Here is a 24,448-nt window from a genome sequence, read left to right as displayed (position 1 = left end):
TTTGAATAACATAAAATAAAATAAGACAAAAAAAAAGTACCTGGAAAATCCTGTAGAACTGATAATTGTCATAACTCCCTTTAATGTTGCTTACAACATTTCCAAGTTGGAATAATGCATGCTGGTCAATCATCGGAAGATCGCTATGGGAAACAGCATACTCCGGCTAAATATCAACAACACAGCAAACAAGCATAAGAAATAGATGTCTTGAGGGTAACATAATACATAAACAACATATAATACATAAATAAACAAATAAACAACATAGGATCATCTCACTTACACAACCACGGAATACAGCTAGTTAGGTAAACCACTGGACACCACAAATAAAAGTATAACGAAGTGTAGATGAAGAGGATGATATGAATGAAAACATATAGAGCAAGATGAGCACATTGTGCAATGTTCCAAACAGCACAAAGACAATGAAGATGGCTCCTTGCATGACAGTGGATAATTGGAGACCATGGGAAAATTACAATAACATGATCTAATACATAATAAGATGCATTAGAGGCCAGGAAAAAAGAGTTCCAACTATTATCTCTCAAAATGGGAAAAGGAAAGCAAAAGGAGAGTATAGTTTCTAGAGATGAAAATAAATGGTGCCATTAGTGGAGAATGACTAGAGCAGAAAATTCTTTATGCATGCCCAACCTAGGGTCACCTGAACAAAACAAAAGCCACAATTGGTTGACAACCTGAACATACTTTCCAGTCAGGCAGAACTGACAAAAGATATCGGAAGGTTCCTCGTAGCTTTCTATACATTTCAGACATCTGACGAAGGATTTGAGGCCCAATCATTACATCAACAGTATAATCTACACTGGATACCCAAAGCCGCAGGACATCAGCTCCATAACCAGGTGCATCCTACCAAAACAAGCAAATTATGAACCATATGAGACAAAGACAACTTTCAGAAGCACAAGTACATAAGAAAGAGAAAACAACCTCTATGGGTAGTCCCATCATTCCAAACCTTATTGTTTTTCTCTCCTTCAATCACAGTCGTCGGATCTACAACATTACCCAGAGATTTACTCATCTTCAAACCCTTCTCATCTAGCACAAATCCATGTGTTACAACACCTGAATATGGAGCCTTGCCTGCAAACGGTGACAGATAGTCAGTTTATTATTTCATACTTCAAATACATCATCATCATCATCATATACTTGTCCCAGTTAAATGAGGTCAGCTTTGGTAATCCTGTTTCACTGGAAGTTCATAACAGGAATTGTCAAGGTAGCTTGACAAAAGTTCAACAACTAGCTGCCCACTTGACATCCACTGTCTTTTGCCCGGGCTAGGGACCAGCTTGTGCAATTGCTAACGAGTAAGCAGTTTCAAATACAACATCTTTTCTTTTTATTTTAGTAATGCGGTGTTTCAAAGATAACAGCTTCACTAGTTATTAGTTAATGACTACGAGTGAATACTATCAGATTCAGACGTGTGAATCTTTGGTGACTACGTAGATATAGTAAAGTTACAATGGCAAAAAACAAGGCACGTCTTCCTTGGATAACAAATGAATAACGGCATACTAGAATAGAATAACATAAAATGTCCTGGAGAATGAACACCCTTTTCTACATAGTTCAAAGCAATATTACCCAAAAAAGGCAATGTAATCGTAGCCTTTTTTTTCTTTGACAAAGGCTTTTTATCTGAACAAATGCAGATTTCCAAAATGGGTGCGTTTTATTCAGGAACAGCATTAACGTGCAACTAATACAATGTGAGGTCCTTTAGGGTGAGATGGATTTAAAGTGTCATTGACGTGTCCCGTGATGCCCTGGATCTAGAGAAAGGCCCTGATAGCTAGTTGGAGCCTATTGTATCTCGCCCAAAACAACCAAAAGAATCTCATATTCGAGCAAGGAATTCTTCGGAAATGTATACTAAAGACTAAAGAGTATCACTACGAAAGCTCCGAAAGGCTCCAACCTTCTCTTCTATTTCTCTCTTGTTGGTGGCCAGAAGGAAATGAGAGTACCAAATTGGATATTAGTGGAAATGGCAACAGTACCAAGGAAGATAGCAGTATTTGACAGAGGACATGATAAAAGGGACAACTAAATTATACCATAAGATATTCCATGGCCAAATATAGCAATGGCCGCCTCACCCATCTAGTGTATGTGCATCAATGAACTGCATCTTTCAACGCTCAAAAACTGTGTACGAAATGCCAAAGGCAGGAACACTTAGTGCATACCTTTCGTTGCAATACTAGTTAACAAAGAACTTTGGAACCACCCACGATGTTGATCTGTGCCTTCAAGATACAAATCAGCAGGACAATTGAGACCATCTCTTTTCTCCAATACAGCAGCCCAGGAAGAACCTAAGAACAGAACACAAGGAATTATGTGACACCAAGATTCCCAACATGGCAAAATGTTGATGGAAGTCTGGACCAAATAATTATGTCAATTTACAGATAAACAAGACATCTCATGCATGCAATATGTGAGGGGAAAAAAAAAACAGTATAAACAGAAGTTGATTTGGATACAAGCAGTTTGTTTAAATTACACATATTAAGTTGTGTGACCTTTTTTGGATTTTTATAAAAGACCTACCTAATTATTTCGAATGTACATACCAGTACCTTAAAATAAAAAGTAAAAATAAAAATAAAAATAAATAAATAAATAACCTTTTCATTAAGATAACTCATTAGTGTAGGTAAGTTTCCTTCTGACGTTCCATTAGATTTAAGTAGCTTTAAATGACGAAAATCCCTCCCGGTTTATTTGAACTTTTAAAAATAACACATATCCAATGGTCCTATTTCAACAAACAAGTGTCCACAAATCAGGGGTTAGGATTGTTCAACAGATGATTGTGGGACTCTGGCTTAGGGATGGTGGGGTCCACAATTCAGTCAGTTTGGATTTGCATTAATATATGCCATGTGTGCAATCCAGTGCCTTTGCACCAAATAAAGACCCTTTGCTGCTAGTTTTGTGGGAAATTTGCAGCAGGGAGATGACACATCTCTCCACAGAAGACATTGTAGATTGCCTTATAATTTGGGGCCGATCATGTTCTTGCCTCCGCTATGATGGAAAAATCCAAAATACACAGTTAACCAGAGCCGTTAGAATAGTGGCCTTCAAAGTGATGGTAGAAGACAAATTGGCCAATGGTCATGGAAAAGAAAGTCAATGAAGTGGATTGATTTGAACATGAGCCGTCTATGATAGATTCCACTAGATGGATGGCCTGATTGATGCATCAGCTTTGCATGTGTGCTGTGGAGAGTGCCTCTACCACGGATGGCTCATATGTCAAAAACTTAGTTGCTAGATCCTTCTAAGTGCCGCTCCTGCTTTGAATCCCCACTCCAGACTCTCGCTCCTGCTCTAGCTTCCCACCTATTTATACTTATTCGCATCTAGGAAAAGACTTCCCTGCTCCTGCACCTGAATTTATCGCCGCTTCCCTTCATGCTTCCTGTAACTATATTAAAAAATCTTACATACAAGATATCTTAGATTATCCTATCTGTCGCTTCTGTTCAATCTCTAGTAAAGACGTCTGAATTTGAACTGTTAACTTCATTCCAAGTTATTCCAATATGGTTACATTAATGGTCGTAATGACTGTTACATAAGGGTAACAATGGTAACTGATACACGTTACAGAGTTGTAATGGTTGATACAGAAAATTGACCTGTAATGGCCCTGTAACAGTCCGTTATGGGGCTGAAATAGGTTTTAAAAAAAAAAAAACATAATGGCTGTTACAGCTCGTACCGTAACAATAACGGCAGTGGATGTTATCACCACTTTTACCATTATGGAATACCTTGCTTTATTCAATGTTGTTGCTTTGAAGGTCAATCGTCATGTGGCTGGAGCATACGGTCCTAATCATTTTTGTCTCTATGAGTCGGGATCACCAAAATGTGTGGCCCCATGGGGTACATGAAAAGATGGTCAGGTAATCTGGTGCGGCCATCCTGTGCGCACAAGTTTGAATGGCCCATGGTCCAATGACTAATCTAAAGGACTAGTCAGGAGTATTGTTTTATAGAGTTGAATGTGAACCATCGAAACATTTCTTTTCAATCGTCCGCTTTCATCTACTTAAATAAATGGCTAGAGATCCAATCACTGTTAATTTGTTACTAAGTCGTGTCTGGGGTAGCACACAAAACATGGATAGTTCCAATCACCTGATCATATTTGCATGCGGGGCAAAGTGGGGCGGCATATGTTGGTGATCCAGAGTCACCATACAGGATAAACGAACTCCATATAGTTTTTCTATATTTTTACACCTTTTTAACCGCACGATCAATCTTGAGGGCATTTTCACCATTTAGAAAAAATAAGCTATTTCACATAATTGGCATGAGAAAAATTAGTTGGAAACTACCAGACTGAAAATTTCCTAAGTTAATGAGGTATCTAAATAAAAAGCTTTTTAAAAAAGGTGCCTGAATGTAAATTACAAAACATTAAGGTAGTCAACTGTAGAAATCCTTTTCTTTTAACTCTTTCTGCATACATGACAAGCTTCATATAATCAACAAGACCAAAAGGCCCAAATCTGGTCAACAGCATTTTTCTACTGCCACTTTGCATCCTCATGCCTACTTATATTTTCATCACATTGCCACATCAGAGCATCACTTTGCTACAAATGTTGTCCTAACTCCTAAACTAGACTCAAGGAAAATGATAATGAATTAAATATTCTGGACAGTTTCATAGTGAGCCCAAATCCCATACATAAATAAAAATCTATGTTCCCATGTTTGGTCAAGTTGCTGATGCCAAATACAATCTGCTACATCTTTTAATCATCTCATAACATTAGTTCTCCAGTAACATCAGGGCAGGAATATATTTGAGTAAGCAGGAATCACTGGAATGATCCTTCTTATTAGATTAAAGGAGTGGCTCAGCATCTGAAAGAAGATTATTACCTGTTGCTTGAAATATGAATAAAAATGGATACTAAATTAAAAGAAAAGAAACGTTATGGATCTCAATATATAGAAATCCACCAGCTATTGATTATACTTCGTATGAAATAGAAGAGGAAACAGCAAGTAGACAAAAAAGAAAAATCAGGATATATATGCTTGCAGATATTTCAATACAACCAAGTAAAAACAGGCCAACCTTCTAATTGTAGTGCCAGAAATCCAATAGACTAAGTGCAGCAGAAAGACTAGAACGTGTAATAATTTATATACCCGAGTCGAACCAAACATCCATTGTATCAGTTCCCTTCTGATAATCTGAGGCATTATCACGATATTTATCTGGAAGTAATTCCTCTGTTGCCATGTACCACCATGCATCACTACCCTTTTTCGATATTATAGCTGCAAGAAGAAATAATTAGGCGTGCACAAATGACTTTAAAATGGGGGCTATAATTCTGATAGGATCACACCCAACAAAAAACATGAAAATGAGGCGGGGAAAAGTCGTGGATTCATATGCTGAAACAATAAGAAAACACAAAGCAGCGTTCCATGACTCAAATTGGCTATAATTCTGATGGTATAAATCCCAAAAACTTGAAAACAGCGGGAAAAAGTAATTATTTCATATGACGCAATGATGAGAAGAGACAAAACGTGTCCCAATAAATGTAATAAGTAGGATCTCCCTCCCTTGGCAATAAGAAAAGATCTTCCTCGCTCTGTTCCTCCACAACAACAAGAAAGCACAGAGCCGTGTCCCAAGGAACTCTCCGTGCGTGTGAGAGATGACTGCCCAAGAAAAGTGTTTCTTGTGGGAATATGAAAAGATATGAAACTTTTTGAGAATGGGTTTGTGAAATGAATCCAATTCTCACAATATAAGAAATGGAGGTTTCAAATGGGAACTCATAATTTCCATGTTCAAAGATGAGGAGACATATAACCAGTTTTATCATATGTGATCACAAAAGCAATTACCATGGCTCAGATCGCTTATGTCATGGTCTCATATGCCATGCAGGAAGCAGTGTTCAAAATATCAGTATCACATTACGTATCGCATCCTTGGGATATAGACACGTATCGGTTATCGCACGGGATATATCGTTTGTATTGGGTGATTTATCATACTTCTAGGGAAACATGGGGAAATTGTTGAATTTTTCAATGAAACATTAAGAATTGTTAAAAAAGACCTTAATATGCACTTTTAAATCATAACATCTCAAAAAATAAGTGCACATAATAGGTTTCCTTTGTATATGGTCTTAAGCTATGCATTGTCTGACTGAACTAATGTAACTATATTCAAATTGAATGCATAACATTTATAGGGTTTCATGCATCGCATATAGAGTCTAGATCTGAAATTTTCATATATATATATATATATATATATATATATATATATATATATATATATATATATATATATTATATTAATTTTTAATTAAAAAGTGATTTTTATTTTTCTGAAAATTGACAAGACATAAAAAATCAGTAGAGCAGCCCTCATACATGCTTGATTTCATGTTTGGAGGGCAACATTGCAAGCAATTTGGGAGAAATTTTGAATTTTCCCTGAATCGGACCACTTACATTCAAATTTCGAAATTAGAGTGTATGTGGTAATCATTTCATCAAATACTCCTAAATACTTCAAATTTAGTCTCAATTGACAGCTGGTTGAAGGAAATTTTTGAAAAAAAAAAAACATGAAGAACCAATGGATATTAAAATCAAAGCTCCAACTTCATAATTTTTCATGCAAAACTTGAAGAACCAATGGATTTATAACCATTTGACACTGATTTAACATAATTTCAACAAAAAAAAGGGATCAAAAATTAAAAATGCTCACCGGATCGAACATGTGGGATATATCGGCACTACTTGTGCGTTTTTGTATCGCACAAGCGAGATGCAAGACATATCGTGGCATATATCAACCGATATCATCGACATTTAAAACATTGGCAAGAAGTATGCCATGATTATGCGATGTCATAATTGCATAATCATGGCACAACACTTTAGTATGCCATGGCATAATGGCCAACAGTCAAGTTTCTTGTAGATTGTAATAAGTTGTAAGTTGTAACTTGTATTGTATGCATCAACTCATCAAGATTCAAGTCATCAATACAATTTCTATATTTGTAGTTTTCAATAATTAATTCTTTCTAGGTGTCACTTGTTGATTATTTAAATGTTTAGTTATATATAATATAATATAACTCAACCTATAGATGGCCTAATAGTCAAACTACAATCAAATAGTTAAATAAACCCAATCCAATCATGTGTAGTAATTTATACATAGTTTTTCTTATTTTTTTAGGTTTTTTTCTATTTTTACCACTTTTCTTTTTTTTTTAATTTTCAAAAAAAAAAAAACCATCAGCCTAAGCAATCGCTTATGCGATTATGCGATGGCATAAGCAAACAGCCCAGGCTGATGGCTTGTTGGATTTTATGCAATTTGACAACATTGCATTTAACCACATGTAGGTAACTTCTAATATCCCTTATGGAAAACTATGCTGATGGATGGTTTGACTCTTTCAAGGCAACATATTCTGCTGGATGGGACTTCCCAAAATAGGATGTTTACATCATTGTTTTCTGCAGTATTAACCCCTCGTGGGTAAGGAACTTCTATGGCCTTCTTAAGGTTGGTAGATTCTGTGCATCTCCCTGTCGAATCACTCTGCTTTACTTCCATCAGCAGCTTGCTCATTACATGTTTCAAAGCCCAACTCGTACAGAAATTTGCAAAGCAGCTGCACGGCAAAGCTTCTCTTCTATCCCTTATTTACTGGGGAATATTGACAATGAAGGATCTCTGTTTCCTTTTTCAATCTTCAAAACCCAGCTGGAACTTATGGCTTCTTTTTTTTTTTTTGTAAGCAAAAGCGATTTATTAAAAGAAAAAGTGTGGACACTATCAATTATGAAAATGGACAAGTGTCACCAATATACAATGGTTTCCTCGTTACTTTACACCATCCCTTGCCAATATGTCAGCCCATGTGTTAGCCTCACAAGGACCTAAGCAAAGAGAAGCAGAGAGTCAATGCCAGCCCCTTAAACTCATTTACACAGAAATAATGCTCCCAAGGAACTGGATGATCTCCCTCCGAGCATGAAAGATTACAATTGGAATCTAATGCAATAATAAGCCAACCCAAAGATCGCAAATAAGATCTATGAAAAGCTGGTTGATCATAATCAATAAGCTAACATACTTAATGGACTGACCATATAACCCATACCTGTGATTAACTCTTGTCTCCCATCAATAAGCTAACGGACTTCTGGTAGTGTCTTTATTTCTGGAATGGGTCAGTTCATCATCATCGTCATCTCCAGCTACATGAATCCTTTCCCGCCATTCCACTCTTCCGATAGTGTCTTTAGTTCTGAGTGGGGTCAGTTGTCTCCCGGAACTTTTTGGAATCGCAGAGGCTGAGCTTAAGATGTAATTGGGAATCAAAAGTTCTTGGGTGATTGACTGAGGTTCCAGGTCACTGTTTTTGTTTTGGTTGCTTCTTTCTCGTGTCAGTCTGTTGTCTGGTGTTTGTTCCTTTTCTGCAGTGGAGTGACAACAAGGTCACTTCTTTTTTGCTTTGTATTTTTCTGTTGCTTGCTTAATGATATTGTCATCTTCTTTAAAAAATGCGAGTAACAATTGGATCAGGAGATCATACACTCAGCTCCAGACTGTCGAGAAGAAAAAACCAGTCTTAATCACTTGTAATTCAGCCCAGGGAACTGCCTACTATAAAAGGACTGCTTTAAAAAAGCACTTGAGCAGTCCATATAGCATCTACCTCTGGGTTGGCCTGGATTCCCCATTGAAAACCCAACTACATTGATCTTCCACCAACCCATCAAGAGGGGAAGCCAAGAAACCATCTTTTCCAGTTGCTTTCTATAATCATCCACTACCCTCACCCCAACATCTGTTGAAATCCGATGCTTAAACACCTTTGAACTCTTCTGAAACATGGCCCCACTACATGAAATGCAATTTAATTTTCTCCTTCAAGCTATTGATGGAAGAAACCTGACTGTAAAAGAATCCTCTATAGTATTCTTTCCAAACACTCCAAAGAATCATGTGGGGTGTCCCGTATCGGTATCGGTTGGCGTAACGGTGACCTCCAAAACCGATACGGATACGGGGGCGTAACGGCCCGTAACGGCGCAAAATTTTTTTTTTGCCAAAAAAATATGAAAAAATATGGATTAAATCCGGAATATTCTAAGCATTCCAAATATGCATTCATTTATAAATTGGAACATGTTTATGGTGGTGTAACGGTCCACTCTTTAGTGAGAAGTTGTATCGGACTGTCTGATGAATTTATGAACCAGATAACCTGAATTTGACTACAAAATTCATATATTTAATTTTCTAACTATCTACTATCAATGATAGATATATTAGAATGAATGTAATATGAAAATATCTTACATTTAGGTGTTTGCAATTATTTTTGAGGGCCAAAATTCATGCGTAAATAGAAAAAAAATATAAAATGGCACCCCAAATATGTAAAATGCACATTAACATGTTCTACTATGATTAACACATCATATGACATCATTAAAACAGCAAAAGAATCATTAAAAAATGATTTTTCGAATTTTCAAAAAAAGGGCCGAAATAAATGCGTAAATAGAAAAAAATAAAAAAATATATAAAATGGCACCCCAAATATGTAAAATGCACATTAACATGTTCTACTATGATTAACACATCATATGGCATCATTAAAACAGCAAAAGAATCATTAAAAAATGATTTTTCGAATTTCAAAAAAAGGGCCGAAATAAATGCGTAAATAGAAAAAAATATAAAAAATATATAAAATGGTAGCCCAAATCTGTAAAATGCATATTAACATGTTCTACTATGATTAACACATCATATGGCATCATTAAAACAGCAAAAGAATCATTAAAAAATGATTTTTCGAATTTTCAAAAAAAGGGCCAAAATAAATGCGTAAATAGAAAAAAATATAAAAAATATATAAAATGGAACCCCAAATCTGTAAAATGCACATTAACATGTTCTACTATGATTAACACATCATATGACATCATTAAAACAGCAAAAGAATAATTTAAAAATGGTTTTTCGAATTTTCAAAAAATGGGCCAAAATTCATGCGTAAATAGAAAAAAATATTCAAAAATATAAAATGGCACCCCAAATCTGTAAAATGCACATTAACATGTTCTACTATGATTAATACATCAAATGGCATGATTAAAACAGCAAAACAACCATTAAAAACTGATTTTTCGAATTTTAAAAAAGGGGTCAAAATTCATGCGTAAATAGAAAAAAATATTAAAAAATTATTAAATGGCACCCCAAATCTGTAAAATGCACATTAACATGTTCTACTATGATTAACACATCATATGACATGATTAAAACAGCAAAATATATTAAAAAAAGTATAAATACCTATTTTTGACAAATTTCTGAAAAATGGCCCACCGAGCTTTGATTCAAAAAAATCTATAATATAATGTGTTTTTCTATCAAATACCTAGCTAAGGTTGGTCGAAATTAGTAGTAGAAGGAGTTAGAAACAGTTTGGAAGCAAGAGGTTTCAAAAAAACAGCAAAAATAGAGCTAAAGAACAAAAAATCGAATCGGCCGTTTCGGCCCCGAAACGGGTAACGGTTCGCACCGTTACCGTTACGTATCGGCCAATACGGCCGATACGTAACCGATTTGGCATACCATGAGAGTATTTTCTATATATATATATAAAGCCATTACTCTTCTTCTTCTTCTTCTTCTTTTTCTTTCTTTTCTTGCTTGATTGCATATCCCCTTTCCTTCTCTTTCTGCCTTTTATATCCCTTCTCTCTTTATCTAGAAGCCCAAAACCCAAGTCCAAGCTCAGCACTTCCTTTTATATCCCTTTTTCTCTCTTTATCGAAGCCCAAAATCTATGTCATGGCTCCCCCAGGGAAAAAATAAAAGATTTAAACAAATAAATTTATGGATCCTCAAACCTCCTCTGCCTGATTTTACTGCTACTTCTTCCTCTACTAAACCCCATCTCTTTCAAATATCACCAACCTAGTTTGAATGGAAAACCACATTTATCTTTTGTGAAAAAAATCATAAACTCTGACTAATTTGCCTACAAGGGACTCGAGGAATTTATTGATGGTTCCCTTTTACCTCCTCACCTTTTACCCATCTCTCCGAACCCAAAAGTTTAAAGTGGAATTGTCTCAATTCATATTGTTTTATATCAATGCAGAAGAACTTGCACAGGTTGTTGGTCTAACCACTTAATATGTTTTCTTCAGCAAGAAGCTTGCCTGCAGCAAGGGTCAACATGGGGGTCTGCCAGGATTTAGCTGTTACTTCTTAGCATGGTGGGTAGGTGGCTACAATTGAAGTGGTTGCTTTGATGGTCTTAGTAGCCCAGACCTCAGTGCTCAACAGAATGACCGTGGTGGCAGCCATGATTTTTTATTTTTTTTATGGCACTGGATGACATGGTGGCTGTCATAGTGGCAATCAGTCGACCTATTTCTAGCCAGACAGCATTCTTAGTGCATCCCCCTTTTGTGTCAACTTAATTGTCGCATTAAAAATCTTTCAATATGACGGTGTTGTTGAATTTTCTACCATAGCATTTCTATCTCATCTATCTGCTCATGGGATTCTTCGTTATCCTCTTGTTCTCATACTCAACAAATTGGAATGCAGACTTCAAACATTGGCATATCATAGCAATGGGATTGACTTCATAGTAAAATCTTGTCTTTCCTTTGGGTTGAAGCCTTCTCTATGTCACTTTCTTCATTAATCATCTTCTTGCCCCTATTCTTAAAAATGATTGCCCTTATCTTCTTCTTGTCAACTTCCTAAGTAGTTTTCTATCAGGGCATGTTTGGATAAGTGGAAACCAAGGGAAAAGAAAAAAAAAAAAAGTAATAATATCAGATGATTATTTCCATGAACACCATTGAACGTTTTCAAGGGTCTTACTTGACCAGCAAGTGAAAATCTTCATATTTATTAGACAATGGTCACCTCATATCTTGTGCTAAAAGAATCCTAACTATGGAAAAAAGCTAATGATCACTTTGTGGACTCCTCTATTTTGTTGGTCATCCAAACAACACAAAGGTTACATCAATGTAAAACCTTTTCCCTTTCCCTGGATTTTCATGGTTCTCCTCGTATCCAAACATCCCCCTGGGTCTTTGGGTGACCTACTTACCAAATCTCATGCCCTTCCCAATGACAAAATTCATTCCTCAGTCTCTTCTTTGTGCTTTTCTTGGGTTTAGTGATGATAATAAAGGCGATCGTTATCTTCATCCACAAACCAAGTTTTTATCTCACATCACATTGTGTTTGGCTAGTCTCACTTTCCTCATGCTAATGGTCAATATACTCTTCCATCTTAGGGGGAGCTACAAGTTCAGTTGCCTTTTTTCTCATGTCTCTAACTCCATGGTTTATTCTTCCTCTAATTTGGGAGAGAGAGTCACCTTCCATTTCCTCCCTAGTCGATGGATATTCTTCTTCACATCCTTCATCTTCCCCGCCCTCTCCTCTTAAGAAATGCCATCGTTGGGCTAAAACTATTTGCCCTTCCCCTTCCCACCTACCATCCCTCCCCCTTCTTTACCTACACTTCATTCATCCCATGACCACTCACCTGCATGTTCGTCATGCAAAGTCCTCTTTTATCAAGAATATGCAAGAAAAGCACTCTAAATTGTTGATTCATCGCCAGATATTGATTAGAACCAATAGTTCATTATCTAATGGATCTTTCTCTTCTAATACTCTATCTGGGACTTATCATTATTTATCATATCTATTCCTATCTAACAAAACGTTATCGATCAAATGACAAACGCATTTTTTGAGAAAGAGATGGCTATTCCCCGATGAAATGAAACATACGATTCAAGTAATAGGAGAGATTTCCTTAGCCAGAATGAGATTAGGCCATGCAAGATGGATATACTGGAATAGAATTTACTAGATGGCAGAGTATTACCTTCCCTCTACCTTTTCGCTTGATCACTTTGAGGCCTTTTGTGCTTTTCCTACCTTTCTTCAAGTTGATTATGACACTTCCAGCAACACTACTGCCTCTAGGTCTCCTCATTGGTTTCAAGTTATGATGAACAAGATGTATGCTCTCCATGCCCATGAAATTTGGACTCTTGTTCGTCAACATCCCATTATGAATGTCGTTGGTAATTGTTAGGTCTACTAAATCAAGTATTGTGTGGATAGTTCGGTTGAACACTACAATGCCTGTTGCCTTGATTTCATCGAAGCCTTTAGCCTTGTGGTAAAGCTTGCAGTAGCTCACATTGTTCTGACTATTGTTCTCTTGATGTTTGTCCATTCAACAACTTGATGTCAAGAAAGCCTTTCTCATGGCAATCTTTGTGAAGAGGCCTATATGAAACAACCTCAAGGCTTTTTGTGATTCCACTTGCTCAAATCGTTTTTGTCATCTACATAAGACCATCTTCGGACTTGAGTAGGCATCGGGTGCTTGGTCTTAACGATTTAGTAGTGCTTTACTTGATCTTGGCTTTGCAAACTCTCATCTATTTTTGTTTGCTTGGATTCCCCATTTATCTTGGCATTCTTCTTATGTATATCGATGAAATTATTGTCACTGATTGCTTTGAATTCTCTCCTCTCTTATTTCAATTCTCACGAGTCATTTTGCAATGGACTTATTTTCTTCCCACTACTTCTTAGTTACAGAGGTGCCATTGTCTCCTCGCGGTAATTTCTGTCTTAAACCGAATGTGCTTGCTATCTTCTATCTCGTGATGGCATGTCCAATTGCAAACTTCTCACTTATCTTCTTGTCATTTATCAAATTACCCTCCCCCATGTGGCCACTAGTTCCCTGAATCTCCGCCAACATTTGAAAAGAGGTTCCAATTCTATTAGGGTTGCAACTCAGGAGGGTTCGGTTGGAACTTGGGTTGAGGGTCAACCTGAGCCCAACCTGACCAAGAGGATCCGACCCTACCCAAATTACAACTCGAGGTACCCATCAGTTTGACATTTTTCAACCCGAGGACCTTGACAACCCACCCCAACTCAGGTTGGGTCCATAAGGGAGAATATAAGAAGAAGCCGAAGAAGAATGGTTGGGTCCATAAGGTAGAATATAAGAAGAAGCCAAAGAAGCCATTCTTCTTCTTCTTCCTTCCCTCCTTCCTTCCTTCCTCCATCCTCCTCCTCCTCCTCCTTCTCCTCCTACTTCTTCTTCTCGTCTTTCTCCTTCTCCTTCGTTCCTCCTTCCTCCTCCTCCTCATGCTTCTCCTCCTCTTTCTCCTTCTCCTTCTCCTTCTGCTTCTCCTTCCTCCTCCTCCCTCCTCCTCCTCCTCCTCCTGCTTCTTCTTGTCCTCCTCCTCCTTCTTCTCCTTCTGCTTCTTCTTCTTCTCCTCCTCTTCCTCCTTCCTCCTCCTCCTCCTCCTCCTCCTTCCTTCCTTCTTTTTCTTCCTCTTCCTCCTTCCTTCTTCCTTCTTCCTCCTGCTCCTTCTCCCTTCCTCCTCCTCCATTAGTGAGGTTGTCATTAATTCCTAACTGGTGATGCAGTTACTACACTAGCACCAAGAATAGTATGGCTAAAGGAATATTATGTTCAATGGAAGAAAATTATGGAGGAACCCTGTGACAGATTCAGTACTTGACTGAAACAGTCACAAAGTTCACTCTTAAATAGAAGGAACTGAATCAAATCAGATCTTCAGGCTAAAATGTGCATCAAAGCGTAGTATGTGTATCTGTCAACCATGAAAAGAATTACACATTTTTAAGTTGACAAAATAGTTATCCAAACATAAAGTGCTATCTTCAGGGTAAAATGTGCATGGAAGAGTAATAACTGTGAACATCAGCCATGAAAAGGTAACTTATCCATGCATAAACTATAGGTGTTTTACAGAAGGTATGCCCAAACAACTTAGCCATAAAGTTCAGATGGCAAAAGACAACTTCGATATTGAGTAAAATCTTTCTCAGAACCCTAATACATGCATGCAAGAAGGCCAAAAATAAAATAAAATAAAATAACAGAAACTGCTTGTGAATCTACAATTATTGAACAGTCAATACAATTATTAAATCTAGAAATTGCCAATTTAATGATTTAATACAAAAATACACTATTACATCAACTTTGACGAATACAATCAGAAAGAGTTAAGAATTTTCACAATGCAAAGCTTCTTACACTTAATATGTTCGATAGTCTCCGCATTCATCAGTGGTTCCTTTGTGTGTACATGATAGAAAACTGGAATGGGGACACCCCACGTCCTTTGCCGTGATATACACCAATCAGAACGGCTAGAAGTCATTGCAGCAATTCTGTTTTCAGCCTGTGCAAGAACTGTGTAAATGAACATTATCTAACACCAGAAACCCAAATACACACACACACACACACACACACACACACATGGGAAATGCTCACCTGCGCACCAGTTCGCACGGAACTGGTGCGAACTTTTTTGAGAACCCATCATACGTGATATAGATCCAAAATCTGAACCGTCCATGTGAAGCAGCACCTCATGAAACCCCCCAGGCCTAAGTTTTACTTTGATCCTAAACTTTGGTGGGCCATGAAAAATGAAAACAGTTTCCTCCCTTGATTTACATTTCTCTTTGCTATGGCCCACCAGAATTTTAGATCAGGGCAAAAATTTGTCCGTTGGGGTTTCATGGGATTCCGCATCACATGGACCGTTCATATTAGACAACCATGACATGTGTGCAAAGGTGCGCATGTGAGCATGACACACACACACACACACATGTATATACAATTTTGTAATGGACAGCATAATGGAGGAAAATAAATATGGCAGACTTCCCAATCTCTTTGGCACCAGTTGATGAAGTGAATGAAAAACATTAAGAAAATATACACTTCAATAATTGGCAATATGTCTGGAGGTTTAAAAAATCGCATATGCAACTGAAAACAAGAAATAAGTTATGCTATGTAGCATGAATGAATAAAACAGGAAAAAAAAAGAAAGAAAAAAAAGGGCCATTCTTCAATCTTTCAAGAAGCGTGCGTGTGGTGTGTTTTGGGAGGGGTTGGTAACGAAAGAAAGAGAGCATTTGGTATTTTCAGGACTGGACCATACATATTAGATATAGACTTTTTCCCTTCTTAGAAGGATTAAGTGTTCAACATGCAAAGATTATAAAGCTATATCAGGTGAACTCCAACCACAGAATATGTATGCATCAAGAACCGGAAGAAAGGATGTGAGGGTAAAGTTGCACAATAATAAGGTGGTGAAATTCAGGAACTTTTGGGCTTTAGAAAGGAAGTGATGAAAGAGGGAAAGTGACATTTGGAGACAGGCTTCTTTCCTCTAATTCTGGAAAGGGACTCTCCCCATGCTATTTCCTGGGCATCTTCGAAGCTCTACCCATGGAGATTAGCGGATCTAATAGAGTCAGCCAATCTGATGGGCAATCATTGTGTGACCCTTAACAGGGCAAATAGGGAGGCCAGCGATGGGGCAGATGGTCTTGCAAAAAAATGGGGCTTGTATTGACTCTATTTCCATTGTTGATTGGAGATAGAGTCCCGTTATATTTCTAGTTTTCTTTTTAGCAATAAAAGATTTCTTTATCACTCAAGAAAGAAAATAAAAATAAAAAAATAAAAAATAAAAACTGCTTTTTGAGGATCCAAGAATGGGGATAGAATAGGAGAAGCCTCAAATTTTTATTGGAGAAAAGAAAAACTAGAAATACAGCAGGACTATCTCCAATCAACAATGGAAATAGAGTTGACACAAGCCCTATTCTTTTTCATGCCCCATCATTGGGCTCTCTATTTATCCTATTGAGGGTCACATAGTGATCGTCCATCAGATCAACCAACTCCTATATAGGACTCACTAGTCTCCAAGGCAGCGGTTCAAAGATGCCCATGAGATAGCATTGGAAGAGTTCCCTTCCAAATTAGAGGAACGAAGCCTCTACTTCCAAATGTCACTTTCCCTCTTTGATCACTTCCTTTCTAAATGACCCCTAAGCCTCAAACTCCAGAGGCTGGGAGTGAATGCACATTATTGAAGAATTCAGGTTAGATAAGTGAAGGTAGCTCTAACAAAAATGAAAAAGAAATGAAAGGTTGCTGGCAGATAATACTCCAATGGAGACATGGAGGACATCAGATGAAATTGGATTAGTTTGGTTAACTAGTCTTTTCAACAAAACTTTGGAAAAGAAGAAGAAGAAGAAGCCAAATGAGTGGATGAGAAGCGCCATGCTACCTATTTACAAGAACAAAGGGGATACAACTTGCACCAACAATTGAAGGATCAAGCTGTCACGGTAGAAAGATCTTTGATAGGTTTGTAGAATAAAAGACTTAAGACAAGAAACAAGAAAGTCAGAAAATTTACTTGGCTTCATGCTAGGGAGACTTCACTGTCAAGATGATGGATAGAAAAGCATAGAGAGGAGAGAGAATCTACCAATGGTCTTTCATGGTTCTATAGAAAGCATACATAAGGAACTTGGCAAGGTTAGGTGGTAGGTGTTAATGACAAAAGAGGCCCTAGAAAGATACATACACCCACAACATTTTTAAGTATCGTGTCAAAACAAGAGTGAGAATGACTTGTGGAAGAGAAATGATTTCCCTGTTAAGGTGGATCTTCGTCAAGGCCATGCATTAAGCTATACCTTTTTGCACTTTTTGTTATGAATTACTGTCAATATTCAGGAAGAGATTCCTTGATGTATGTTGTTACTGGATGAAGTGGTGTTGACCAACAAGGCTATGGTGGGAGCAGATCAACAGATGTTAAATTAGAGGTTTGGAGTAATGCTATAGAGACTAGAGCAATGTTACTAACATTGCCAACCCCCCTACATTTTACATTCTAAATTGCAAGATCTAGATTATGAGTCATTTGTGATCTGAACGACTATTTTTACCGGCCTGAAATTATGGTTCTATACCAATGTGTTCCGTAGTAGTAACGTAGGCATAACGGTGCCCACTATTAAGGATATGCTGAATCGGTGTAACAGCCGATACGGAGGGTGTAATGGACGATACGACCGTATCGGTCAATTTTTTATTTTTATTTTTTTTGTTGCTCCAAAAATTTTGGAAAATTGTAAATATTCTAAATATGCATTCATTCATAATTTTGAACATGTTTATAGTAGTGTAATAGTCCAGTCTTTGGTAAGAATGATATATCGGGCTATCTGATAAATTTATGAATATACAGGGTCTAGGGATTTTTGTGTCATATTATGTAATTCATATACCTAACAATTTAATATCATTTCTCCCCTAGATCTTAAGGAAAAACTTAAATTAGATTCGGGTAAATGGTGTTGTTGATTTGGGACTGATTTAGGGGACCATTCTATGCCCCAAATCAGCCTCAAATTCATGCAATCTATTAGCACTTATCCCACTAATGGATTAGTGGACATTTATTGGACAATGAAGAATGAAAAATATCAGATGGTCCTATTTTAAAATTTAAAAATAAAAAAAAAACCAAGTATCTACAAATCAATGGTGAGAATTGTTCAAACAATTTAATTTTGGGATTATGACTTAGCAACAATGGTCCCAAAATTTTAATTAGTTAATTTTAAGTTGATATATGCCTCATGTACAATTTTTTAGGGCCATGCACATGGAGCCCACTTGATGTATGCATTATATATCCATGTCGTCCATTCGTTTTGCCAACCCATTTTAGGGCATGATCCAAAAATGAGGCAAATCCAAATCTCCAATGGACCACTAGTGGGTGAGGCGGGCCACCTTGATGTATTTGTCTAGTTGTGCCGTCAATTTGTTCTGCCAACTCATTTTAAGGCATGGTCCAAAATTTCAGATAGATCTACATCTCAGGTGGACCACTAGTGAATGGCGCCTTAAATGTGGGGCCCACCTCAATGCATTTGTTGTATACCCATGTGGTCTATCATTTTTGCCAGCTTATTTTAGGGCATGGTCAAAAAAATACAAATCTCAAGTGGACAACATAATAGGGATTAAATTCCCACCATTAAAATTTTATTAGGACCAATTTTTATTTTTATTTTGTATCAAGCTATTATTTGTGTTCTCCCTTCATCCAGGTCCATGTGACTTTATCAAAAGGTCGATGACAATAAACATTATAGTGGGCCATAGGAAGTTTTTAACGGTGGGCATTCAATCCCTAGTGTGTGGTCCACTTGATATTTGGATCCCTTCATTTTAGGGACCATGCCCTACAATGAACTAGAAAAATTGATGGACAGCATGGGTATAGTACACATAAATCAAGGTGGGCCCCACTTAGTGAAACAGTGCAAGTGCACTGACCTGTGTATGCTGCAGAGTAATTTATTATTTAAATAAAAAAAGTAAGTGAAACAGCCACACAGTCCATTCGTTTTTCTAACAGAGAGGGAATTGAAAAGAAAAGAGGGAAAAGGGGAACAAGGGGGAGAGAGAGAGAGAGGGCCGCACCACAAGGGAGAGGAAGAGGACGAATAAGGCCGCACCACAAGGGAGAAGAAGAGGAAGAATAAGGAAAGCAGCAGTTGTTGCCGCCGCTACAGTCACAGCTCAAGAAGAAGAAGAAGAAAAGGAAGAAGAAGAAGAAGTTATGTTGTTGTTGTTTTTTTACCCCCTTTTTTATTTAGGTTTGTTGTACATAACAATTGTTACAGAACCGTGACGGCCATTATTCCCTGTAACGGCCGTTACCATCCAAAAAATTTTGGGGGTCCCCGTTTCGTACCCGTATCAAGTAGCGGCTCTAGCTGTTGCCATCGGCCAATACGTAATCATTTTTGGACACCTTGTTCTATAATCTTATTGTTGTTTAGGTTGTAATGTACATTTATATTTAGAATGTTGAGATTTATCCTTTGAGTGTGCAATAGTAGGCGTATACTATAATAGTACACGAGATACATATAATATAACATCATCATTGCATATATGAATTACAACATCAATTTGCATGTACAACTATGTCACATGTAGTTAGTAATATGTGCTGGAGCAACCAACATTATTTGTAAAGCTCCCTTTCCTGCATAAATAATAAACCAGAAAGCCCTCCCTCCCTCTCCAGCCAGTGGCACGATAATCTTTGAGATGAAGATGAAGAGTGACTGTGACAATGATGATGATGATGACAACGATATGATGATGATGATGATGATTATAATGATGATGGCGACAGTGATGATGATTGATACTCTTGAACATTTTGATTGTTCATCCACAATTGCAAACATGCAACTCAAAATTAAACTGTTTGAATGGTAGGCCCTATTTTGGATGGGTCATGAACCAATAATAAAAGTGCAATTACATCTTAAAAAGGTAGATTCTGGACATTTGATGTACAGTGCTTTTTTTTTTTGGTATTTAATTTCGATTCAATAATAACAAATTGTTTACCAAAGATAGTTCAAAATTCTTCTAAATAACAGATAGTGTTTACCAAACAAAGTTTCTTTTTTTCTTTTAAAAGGATAAAAGAGAATTTTATTAGGAGGGTGCCAAGCTAGCGACCTAAAGCTAAATCAAGCAAAACACAATATGCATCTTTCAAAATAGCAATATAAGAAGCCCACTCGGCCACATAGATTTAACCCTATGAATAACAAAAGAAAGATTATTACTAATGTCGTTGACGCATCTCCCATTCCTTTCACCTCCAAACGGACCAAAGAGCCGCTAAGAGCCCCAATCTCCATTCCGCCCGAGCTTGCTTTCTAAGACACACCCCGTGCTCTGCCTCCAATAAACTCCCCACCGAGGCAAGCATAGTCCACTGCACCTTGAACGAAAGGAGAATACAATCCCAAATCCCCTTGGTGAAGGAACAACGAATGAACAAGTGATCGATTGTTGAAGCATCTCCCATTCCTTTCCCCTCCAAACGGACCAAAGAGCCGCTAAGAGCCCCAATCTCCATTCCGCCCGAGCTTGATTTCTAAGACACACCCCGTGCTCCACCTCCAATAAACTCCCTACCAAGGCAAGCATAGTCCACTGCACCTTGAACGAAAGGAGAATACAATCCCAAATCCCCTTGGTGAAGGAACAACGAATGAACAAGTGATCGATTGACTCCGCATTAACCAAGCACAACGCGCGGATGTTAGGGATCATCGTTCCCCTTTTACAAAGGTTGTCAATATTCAAGACTCTCTTCCTTCCAACTAACCACGTAGAAGCCGCCACTTTCAGAGGGACCCATAATTCCATAACATAGCCGTCAGGACTCGACTCTCAATAAAGTGGTGACAAAGCATCTTATAGAAGGAGCTAACGGAAAACGACCTAAGCTTACATTTCACCACATCATTCTATCTTGCTCCCCACTTGATTGGCTAAATAACTAGGTTCTTTGAAGGAGACAAACTCTTCTATTTCTTCTTCTGACAGCAGTGTTTTAAATAGATACACTGTGTAGCTTGTAGCTTACGCTATATAGCATGTAGCTTACACTATGTAGCGTAGCTTAGCCTCAACACTATATAGCTCATGAAAATAGCTTAAGTCATGTATAGCCTACGCTACATGATAATTTATATATGCTACACACTACATAGTCTACACTACATGCTACGTAGCTCACATCACAAGCTATTTTTCATTACAACATTAAAATCAATTAATTTTTCAATGATTTGTTACATTTTTCTATTTTCAATAAAAAATAATTAATCATTCCAATGCTTTTAGTAAAATAATACAAGTAACAGTATTAAATTAGTTTCATTGTTCTTTCTTTACCTTTATACTTAATCATTGAACTTTCTTATTACTCTAGGTTGCGTTTGATTGCACCAAATATCGTGAAATTTTGTTGAATTCCATTCTTAATCAATCTAATTTGGTGTAAAATATCATGAAATTGGTGCAACCAAGCATGACCTTGATTAAAAATCTAGAAGTAGCATGTAGCTTAAGCTACATGCTATGTAGTGTATGCCTCACACTTCAAAGGGGTGAACGTTATGCTACACGCTATTAAAACGTTGTCTAACAGATTCCAACGACACGAGGGCAACCATACCCCGAAGGATCAACCAGCTGACCAACAATTCACAACTGAAATGTCTCCATCCATAGCTAACCTCGCCAAACTTGGGAACCCAAGCATCAAGAGGCGCTCCGACGCCCAAGCACCCTTCCAGAACCTAATGTGGTCTCCATTTCCAACCATAAAGCCTATCCCCTCCTTAATTTTCCCACCACAAACTAGGTGCTCTATAAAGAGAAGCATCTCTTGTCCACCAACCTCCTTCTTCGCATCCGCACTTAGAAGCAACTGATGTTCTCCATAGAGCATTTATTTCAACTCAAAATGCCACATTCCCTTTCCTAGAAGCGCTACGTTCATAGACTCCAACACTCTCATGTTAGCCTCCCTCTTCATTATAAGGTTTGAACACTTCCCATGCCAAAAGATGAAACTTATTCTTGTTTTCCGAACCTTGCCTCCAAAAGTCCCTCCTAAGTCTCTCCAAGTAAGCTAACACCGATTTTGGACACTTGAAGAGGAACATAAAGTAAAGCGGCATATTGAATAAAGTTACTTTAATAAGCATTAACCTTTCAACAACTTTGTTCCACAGATAATTAAGAGGCTACCCAATACACATGGGCAAACCCAAATACGTCGTGGGAAACAATACCACCCTGTATCCGAAAACTCCAACTAGAAGCCCCATCTCCCCATCCTTCTTCCTACCTAATCCCCAACATTTCACTCGTGGCTATTAACCTTCCACTTCAACACTGCTTCATAGCATGCGATCACCATACGAAGCCTATCTGCCATATCTTGATCTACATCACAAAATATTAAGTGTCATTCGCGAATTGTAGGTGAGAGATAGGGGTACTGTTCCTATAAACATTTAAGCCATTGAGGAGGCCCAGTTGTTGCCCCTTAACATTATGCTCAAAACTTCTGCCACAACCATGAAGAAGAACAGGGTTAAGGGGTTATCATGTTGCACACCTCTCGTTTAACACCTCATCTCTTCGAGTACCCTTCCGAGCGTGTGTGCACGATATCCAGTGTAATACCCGTAACTCAGCCTACTAGAACTGTACACCTCTGGTACCTTCTGTAGGTCGTCCGATGTTTTCGGCGGGACTCGAATCGAGGGCACTAGTACACACCTAAGTGAATGGAACCCCAAGAACCCAAAACCTACATCAGCACGACAGCACCTTCGCTACAAACCCAACGATACCCATTGCGCATCAATGCGTGCACCCGAACTTGAGATATAGCGTGAAGAACCCGACACCCGTCCATGTGTAAATATTCATGGAAAAGTACATGCATGACATCATCATGATGAAAGAATGAATTCATACTTGGAACTATTCCATTAGAATTCATTTAAGTTAAATAAGACCTAAGTTTTATAATAAACGTAGTCTAATGCCCCATAAAAGCTACCTTATTAAGAAGGCTAATGAAATAGCTAACTTTATTATTTTACGGGAATCTTACTTAATTTAAGGATAACCATGACACCTATCATGCTCTAATGTACGCTAATTCCACATATAAGCATACATGAAACTTAAAAGAAACAAAGCTAACTTAAGTAAATAACTAATAAAGGAGAAACCTTAAAAGCAAAAAAGTTTCCATGATTCAAGGAAGTCATGTCACCTCACCATGTTCTAGAAATCCTTAATTGCATCTAGAAGGTCATTAAGACTCTTTAATGAAGCTTCAAAATAAATTATTTGGAGCTAAAACTAATCCAAGCCCTTATATAGAGACTACACATTGATGAAAGAATGGGAGATACAAAATCAGCTTAAACCAAAATATTGGTGGAACCCGTTGATTGTGGGCCCTACCATGATGTTTATTAGTCATCCAACCAATTTATAATGTCACAATTGCCTGAGTGAATGGGCCACACAAATTTCAGCTTGGTCCCAATTAAGACCTACCATGGTACCTATAGGCAATCCAAATTGTCCATTGTGCGGACCCCACTGATCTTGACAAATACACACACACAAAGCACGTGTACATCAGCATATACGTATATTATATTTTATGAAAAATTAATAAATAAAATAAAATGAAACAGCACAACAGCACCAGCAGTTGCTATTATTGGACGGCCACCATGGCTCAGCCGTGCGGGAGATCGGGTTTGGGGCACAATAAAGGATTTGGCCCCCGAACAAAATTTCATCCATGAAATTTCCAAAATGCAAAATTGCCATCAACTCATACCCAATCATCAATATCATCAAACTTACACACTAGGGTGCTAAGTGTAGTATCCAAGTTCTCAAGTTGGGATTCCTATTTTTGGCTAAGTTCTCAAGCCAGGAATCATAGATTCATGTCTCTAGGTTCTCTCAATCAAGGATCA

At 37.6% G+C, this 24,448-nt stretch overlaps 1 protein-coding gene across 1 annotated transcript in view; it reads right to left on the bottom strand.

The window, feature by feature from the left end:
• LOC131231605 (isoleucine--tRNA ligase, chloroplastic/mitochondrial) overlaps nt 1-24,448 on the bottom strand; it is a 57,776-nt gene that overhangs the window by 11,194 nt on the left and 22,134 nt on the right. Inside the window, exons 13-18 of the mRNA XM_058227857.1 lie at nt 15,243-15,390; nt 5,233-5,364; nt 2,235-2,363; nt 992-1,119; nt 718-882; nt 41-166 (exon numbers count right to left, since the gene is read on the bottom strand). Of these exons, the coding sequence (XP_058083840.1) occupies nt 41-166; nt 718-882; nt 992-1,119; nt 2,235-2,363; nt 5,233-5,364; nt 15,243-15,390 (828 nt within the window). The remainder of the gene's footprint in view (nt 1-40; nt 167-717; nt 883-991; nt 1,120-2,234; nt 2,364-5,232; nt 5,365-15,242; nt 15,391-24,448) is intronic.

This window comes from Magnolia sinica, chromosome 17 (assembly GCF_029962835.1).
Source record: "Magnolia sinica isolate HGM2019 chromosome 17, MsV1, whole genome shotgun sequence".
In the NCBI taxonomy this organism is placed as follows: domain Eukaryota; kingdom Viridiplantae; phylum Streptophyta; class Magnoliopsida; order Magnoliales; family Magnoliaceae; genus Magnolia; species Magnolia sinica.
This window is presented reverse-complemented; position numbering and strand designations above follow the sequence as displayed.